This window comes from Haemaphysalis longicornis, unplaced genomic scaffold, assembly GCF_048455015.1.
Source record: "Haemaphysalis longicornis isolate Haplotype H1 unplaced genomic scaffold, Haemaphysalis longicornis Haplotype H1 scaffold_1, whole genome shotgun sequence".
Taxonomy (NCBI): domain Eukaryota; kingdom Metazoa; phylum Arthropoda; class Arachnida; order Ixodida; family Ixodidae; genus Haemaphysalis; species Haemaphysalis longicornis.
The window spans coordinates 399,336,017-399,343,756 of record NW_027526203.1 but is presented as its reverse complement, the minus strand read 5'-3'; the positions used below and the strand labels follow the sequence as shown (position 1 = coordinate 399,343,756).

General features: G+C 50.2%; 1 protein-coding gene across 2 annotated transcripts in view; it reads right to left on the bottom strand.

The window, feature by feature from the left end:
- Positions 1-931: 931 nt before the first annotated feature.
- The window catches only part of LOC144155383 (uncharacterized), a 21,420-nt gene continuing 14,611 nt past the window's right edge, over positions 932-7,740 (bottom strand). Inside the window, exon 2 of one of the 2 annotated variants that reach the window (XM_077686774.1) lies at positions 932-5,492. In XM_077686774.1, coding sequence (XP_077542900.1) covers positions 4,637-5,458 — 822 coding nt within the window. In that variant the 5' untranslated portion in view covers positions 5,459-5,492 and the 3' untranslated portion in view covers positions 932-4,636. Of the gene's footprint in view, positions 5,498-7,740 lie in introns of both variants that reach the window. The other variant, XM_077686773.1, reaches the window with a different exon arrangement.

The window sequence follows — 7,740 nt, the reverse complement described above, 5'->3', positions numbered from 1 at the left end:
CAGCGTCCGGTGTCTTTAGCGGCTCCTAAAACTACTTTTGACTGCGACAAGTTCCATCGCATGTGCTATGGAATAGAACACAAAGAATGACACCGGGCGGGCATGCCAGAGCCACGTCGAAAAGTGGAGAGTGCCTGTAGTTGAGCCGGTTTGACTTCGGCACTTGGCGCGCGGAACAAAGAGCCCGGTAACGTTCTATTGGACACTCAGAGGCGCTCGATTGGACTTAAATGCTGTCCCATTCACAACTGGCAAGAAATGCTTAGATGTCTTTCAAGTTTTGATCTTTACAAACTGAATTTTTTGGCACTTATCTTCGTTCCTGATTGGAATCCAAACTCATAATTCCGTTCACATCATTTACTCACAAAAGTTTATTTCTTTTTGTATTTTAAGTGCAATAATTCTTAACCGGTTCTTGTTCAGGTTACTGCAAAATTTTCGTTTTTGTGCTGTTTGTATTTCTAATGCATCATTAGACTTGTCCTACCTCTGGCTCTGACGAAGCTATCGATCCCTTTTACCAAAGCATTTTGCGCCGAAAAAAAGCTACTTTTTTTTCTCTCTGTAGCGCAGAGTGCACTTTGTTTATGAAACTCAATCCGCAAAACGTCCGTGGCAGGCGGTCAAACCAATTGCCGGCCGTAGTTTGCGACGGGGATGCTCCTTCAAAGAAACTGCTAAATGGTTCGGACCAATTTTGCCCTCTTGCCACTGATTTTATGACGGATCAGATACATGTGCCGCGTTGTACTTGCTGCAGCCGTATACGTGTGCGAGAAAACCAGCAAGTCTCCATTCGCTCACAGAAAAGGAGAAGAACTGGCGTTTTGACGTGCATGGACGTTGTCTTTTCTTGGTGCAACGATGCGTCGTAATGGGGGTATAAAAACAGCATGTGGGAAGCAAGTCGAAAGAAGCGCCACACTAGTACAAAGAAAGAAACACGGTTTTATATTACCTTTTATACACGTAAGACATAAATGTCTTCATTTTCACAGTCTGTACCAAAAGTCCACCAGTATGACACTGAGATCATTGGGATGCTGGAGACAGGCTACGAGTCACTGAAGACTCAGCACGCAGTCACGGCCACGCATGAAAAATGAAAGAAAAAACAAGAGTGACCGACGTAGCGTCAGAATGTGGCGTTCGATCGTGCGGCGCGTAGCACATACCTGCTTCGATGAAGAGGGAAATGCAACGAACGCCAGTGTAAAAGGAGGGAGCTGATTGAGGTTCTCTGTGGTGTGCGGGAATCAAAGGGGCCAAAGGACGACTGAGAAACTAACCACCGCCAGTTCTGAGAGACGGGTGGGACGACGGGTGCGTGGTGTCTGGCGCCGCCTGGAGTAAACCACCTTAAAGATTAATCGGTTTTGTTAGCCTAAACCAATATCACTTTTCACACTTGCACGCTCTTAGAGTATATCCTTAAAGTTAAGCAAAAAAATGACGTAAGGAAAAGTATTATAGCCGCGAAGCCTTCCTTCTCACCATCTCTCTCTATTTTTCTCTGTAGCAAAATTTCGGAGCATCTTTACATACACCGTGTGCTGTGGTCTTTTCCACTCTTGCTTTTGCACTCTGCAAAAACCGCATCTAATGCAGCGATCGAGATCACGGGCATCCGCTGTGAACGGCGCACGCCTGTGACTGCATTCGTATCGGTTTCTTCCTTTACGTCCAGCTTTGCGCTGGCACTGGTGGTACGGGTTAATTGTTTCGTTGTTTTAAATACAAGCGGGCTTGCCCTGTCCATCTCACCTCTCTCAGTTTTCCACATCACAGCCTCTTAATATAAGCCAATGGACACTTCATATGTGTGTATACGCTTGTGTCTATGTGAGCGCAGAGTAAGCCAGCTTCATGCCTCGATCCTTATAAGTGGTTCGACAGTTTTCTATAGAGTAATTCTTATGAAGTCTTTTTATAGAGATTAGCTGAAGTGTCCTCAAAGCGATATACAGTTATGAGACTTGATTCCTCCCCACTCATCTACATCATCTCCTTACCTCCAACCTTCTTTCTAAGCAGCAGCTCACGCACACGCACACACACTCGCACGCGCACACACAGGCAGACACACACGCACGCACGCACGCATGCACGCAGACAAAAAAATTGGTGCGCGCATTGTCTTCGCTTGCTTTTAGAAGAGAGGGTAGCTCGTGTGTTAACAGAAGCTTCACAGACATTGGAGGGCAGGGTGTTTTGGTTGAACGCTGTAAGGCCTTTAAAATAAAGAAATAAAGAGTTTAATAAACAGCAATTCATGTCCCAAGCACAAGGAACGAAAATAGATCGTTTACACGCATGTGTTGATCTCTCTTATGTAAGCCTAAGGTCTCACTCTCCAGAATATGACGTGCATAAACGCCATACATTACGGGAGAAGGAAGTGCGAGCCCCTTTTGTGCGGAAGTGGCTATCGCAAGATCTTTTTCAGCGCATTTCTTTGCTAAGGGAAGCGAGGAGCCACTTCCTGTCTTGCAGAAACATGTACAGCCTTCTTACCGTTACTCTATTTTCACTTTTTTCTCCGTACTCCTAGGCCCTATCGCAAGTGATCGGTTCGGTCAGCGCCCACGTTTCCTTCCTTCCTTCCTGCGGTCCTGAGAAGGGTGCTTTGCCGCAATACTTTTCGCTTGTTGCGGGAAAGCAGGCAGGCATAGACGGTCAGAAGGACAAAAATATGTAAAATAGGCTGAGTTAAGAAATGCAAGACGCATAAAATAGGGCAAGACAAAACAAATTAGCAGACCTGGTGTCGAAAATAACGTCATGCACGCGCAAGAATCTGCAAACGAATTGATCTTATAGGAACCCAGAAGACTAGTTACAACGCTGCCTGTATAAAAAAAACTGTGGTTGATTCCTCTGTCATAGGAATCGGTAAAACACGAAAGTGAAATGTGCAGCGAAATCTGCAGCAAAGTATGGCTTGCGGGTCGGTGGCTGTCCTGTGGGTGTGCTTGGCGAGCGACGTCCTACTGGCGGGTCGCTTCGGCAAAGGTGTACTGACGTCATTTTTGTGACGGATATGACGTCAGTGAAATCTTGGTGTATGCCGGCATAAAACACTTTCGTGTTAATGTATAAAACCGGAAAACGAACAACCCTAAGTATAACGTACTAGTTAGTACTAAAGGTTGCTTTCCCGCAAGAGACTGTATGCAGGTGTGCACCCTTTACAGGCCGCTTGCTTCGTTGTACTGGCGTCATTTCCGCGAGGGATAAGACGTAAGTGAAATATTAGTGAATCCCGGAATAAAACAATTTTGTGTTAAAATGTAGAAACAAAAGCAATCAATAAATCTTGAAAATCTTGGAAGGGGCAAAGAAAAGACAGACGTACAATGTTTCGCACTGAACCCGAAAGATATGTTTTTTTTTTATTTCCTGTTGCTCGACAGTTCGGGTAGGTTTCTACTCAGGGGGAACAGCAAATATATCCTCGGGGCTTGAATGGGATTTGAAAAATGGTGTCTCTGCCTCTCACTTTGTAAGCATTCGGTGTTTGCCAAAGTAATGTTTTCTATTTATTTTTTGCCGTTACAACCTTCGGGCATTTGCCTTTCTCACAATTTAATCTATCGACCCAGACAACCTCGTGATTGGTTTTCGTGAGCCCTTTGAAAGGTGCTGTTTGGAGAAAGGCCTGGACCCCACACAGGGCATGCAGCTAATCGCGCGCACGCACGCTCAGTACACACACACACACACACACACACACACACACACACACACACACACACACACACACACACACACACACACACACACACACACACACACACACACACACACACACACACACACACACACACACACACACACACACGCACACACACACACACACACACACACACACACACACACACACACACACACACACACACACACTCGCTCCTCTCCTCCGACATGCAGCCTATAAGCACGCACACGCACGCACGCATACGCTCACAAAGAAGCGCGAGAACAGGAAGCATGACTGGCGCGAAGTGTGACTAAAAATGAAATGATCTGCAGGCTACTGAGCATTTCTTTACAGTTATTAGTTTTCCTCCCTTGTTTTAGTAGTTGTATCGTCTGCGGTGTAACACACGTCCGTGGGTAATTCGTAGCTTTGTTTCCAAGAAAGACCTATTGTCTCGCTGACACCAGGTATTGCAATACGCGATTCCTACACTAAATTCAGTACTCGAAACAGTCTGATTTCGGCATTTAAAATGCTGCATATGTAACAGCCTTCGTGCAAAGCAACAAAATGGATTGACTCGTTTTCTTTTTTCTTTTTTGCGTGTCATCAAAAACAAATATCCCCACGGCTAAATAATTGTACGCCACTTGTCCTCTCCTGCAGAAGAATTGTCGTTTTGCCAAATTTCGCGCGCGGATGTGAGAACTTCAACCCTATGATTTTACGCGGTTCATCTTAGACCAGTCGCGCACCGGCTGCAGTGCCACAGCGTAGAGCCTCTCGACTGAGGAAATGCGCACAGTTGTCCAGCGTCCGTATCTGCTCTCTCCAGTGTTGCGGTCTCTCGGTGCTAGCGAGCAAGGCTCGCTGCAACAGTCTATCTGTCCGCGGCAGGCGCCTCCGCCGCGCAGTTTGCAGTGTGAGCAAGGCGCCCTAGACGAGCGTGGAGTACGGCGGCGGCGGTGTCCGGCAGCGGGTGCCGTCGGGCGGGAAGCCGTCGTAGGGCGGCGGCTCCGCGGGCGCCGTGGGCGGCTCGCGCACGAACGTAGAGAAACTGGCCGACGCCTGGGGCGGCGTCTCCGGCGGCGCTGTGGGCACCACGGGCCTGGTCTCGGCGACGGGCCCGAAGGCCTGGTCGGCGCGCAGCTGGCCGAAGCGCAGCGTGTCTCGCACCTGCGTGTTCACGTGGTGAAAGTCCTCGAGCTGCACCGCGTCCTCGGCGGAGTCCTTGAGCTGCCGGCGGCCGTGCCTGCAGCGGCGGCACACGACGCGCAGCAGCACGAACGAGAAGAGCAGCAAGAAGGCGGCCACGGCGGCCAGCACACCCTTGCCATGCACGTTGCTCTGGGCCACCAGGAAGATGATCCACCCGGCCACCGCCCACAGCACCAGCGCCAGCAGCAGCGGCAGGGCGCGTCGGTGCACGGGCAGTTTGCCATCGCGGCCCGCCGGCACGAACAGGATGGCGGCCAGTACGGCCGCGGCGCCCACCACCAGGAAGACGACGCCCAGGAGGCGCGTGGCGGCCGCCGAGGCCCAGAAGCCGCCCGCCGAGCAGCACACGGCCGCCAAGAAGCAGAAGCCGCTGGCCGCGATCTGCGGAGAGCTGCGCCGGTCCTCGGACTCGTCAGGGGCAGCGGCCTCGGCGGAGGGCACCCCCAGCCCCCCGACCACCGGCCGCCTCTCCAGCGAGCGCAGCAGCCCGCCCGGCACCGGCGCGCCGAGCGGCGACGAGGCCGCCGCGGGGAGCTCCATGCCTCACGCTGCCATCGGCTCCTCCTTCAGCAGGCTGCCCTGGGCCCGAGTAAACGCGCTCTGCTGAGGAGGCTTCCCAGCCGAGCGCCGCGAGAAAGTTGGCTAGAGACAGCGATTTCCGTAACTTCATACCAGGAGGGGACCCAATTCTACAGGCTCACCAGGTTTATGCTACCCGCTGGCCACCCCTCCCTCAGCAAGGCAGAGGAGCGCTCCTGGCGTCTCCTCCAAACCAACACGTTCCCCCACCCGACCAAACTCCACTTATTCTGGCCAACAATATACTACTCACAGTGCCAATTCTGCAACGCGTCCTGCACCCTGTATCACATGGTGTGGGGGTGCCAGCTTAACCCCTCACTTTCCCCGATATCTAATCCCTCGATTGAGCTGTTGGAGGAAGTGCTGGCCAGCTCTAGCCTCAAAGAGCAGCTTCGGCTGATCCACTGGGCTGAGGCGGCTGGACGCTCCAACGGGGTCCTGAACTGAGGAAACTGCCCGCTTGACTCCTCCCATTAAATAAAGTTTATTCTCTCTCTCCCAGGCTCGCCTTTCGAGGCTACCCGCACTGCCGCCCTTTTCTGTAAGAACGGCCATGATTCGCTCTCTGAAATTTGATTTGCATTACTTGACCGGGTACTTCGTTGTAGGCCTCTTAGCGTCTTACTGAGGGAGCGTGTTGACGGTGCCCACGCAAGCCTCGGTGTAGTCGGCTTACGCACCTCACCTCGGCCCGCGTTGTTCCTTCTTTTTAAGGCGTAATTCTCTCTCGACGTATGCAAACTGCAACGCATGCAGGTTAACGGTAAGCGGGAATTTTATGTAGCATGACTTATCTCCTCTGTAAGCTGGTCGTCAACAACATTTAGTCTTACCATTGGTTTTCGTTGCTGACCGCCCGTGCGCACGAAATTTCCTGTGTGTAATCTTTCTTACGATTCAGCCTTCCCATCTCTTGTCCGAACAAGCCCAGTGGGGAGCACTGCCTGCAGCAATCCGCCTTCACATCACTGTGTTCCTCAGCTTTACAAATGCGAAAAATGGCTGCCTGTTATGTACATACTACATAAAAGGCAGCCATTATTCGCATTCACAGCAGTTCCGTTCCGCATAACTGTACATAATTTGAGCAAAGCCCAGCCCAACAAATTGTTATTTGTATACGCACATGTCGCGACACTAAATCTGTCCTTACGGTACTGCATCTGCTACTTCTCCGCATACGTATACCTGTGGAAAATCTATAATCTTCTGGGAGACGGTTCAGCCACAAAAACAAATAAAAATTAAATGCTTAAGCGTGGGTAAATAACTATAAAGTTGTACTGGGAGAAAATTTCATAGGTCCCGTTAGCATTAGACATCAATATATATATATATATATATATATATATATATATATATTATATATATATATATATATATATATATATATATATATATATATATATATATATATATATGTATATATATAGTGACCTCCTGTTACGACGAACTCGCTACCCGCGGCGGCGGCTTTTCTGATGGAGGCGAAAAGCGAAAACACCCGTGTGTGCGAGATTTCGGCGCACGTTAAAGATGCCCAGGTGGTAAAAATTAATCCGGAGCCCTCCACTACAGCGAGCCTCATCGCCTGCGTTGCGTCGGCGCGTTAAACCCTATACAATTAATCAAATCAAGACGAACTCGGTTAAGACGAGCAACTTTCGGGGTGACCACCTGGCGATTATGGGTAGCGTACATGGCAGTCTTGGCGGGAGGAGGCGGGGGGGGGGGGGGGATTCACGTGACCCGAGGGAAAGAAAAGTAACAGGAAACCACAGGGCGAAACGAAATGGCACCACGGAGGGAGGGCGGGAGCCACGCGGATAAAGCTGACACTTCTCCCACCCTTCAACCCGCGGAACCTGCGGCAAAGCAATGAAAAAAAAAAAAAAAACAGTGAGGGCGAGTTTTGTGGCCGCTCTGCTCTGGAGAAGTGATGAGCAAAACTAGGAGGATAAAAAAAAGTAAAAAAATGGCTGTAATCAACGCTGTGAGGGTGGTTGGACTGCGAAGATGTAAACGACACCCACAACGATTACCCATGCAGCGTCACTTGAATTCACGCAAGTGGCTCTACAAAGAGCGAAACCAGAGACTCTGCCAGCCATTACCTGGGATTCGCGTGTGCGGCGTCTCGCGCGCAGCAGCATCGGCATTTCTGCCGATTTTCTTTCGAAAACTGAGAGGAGCGTCTTTTGAAGGGTGAAGAGGAGGGAGGCAGGTGTGGCTACGGCATC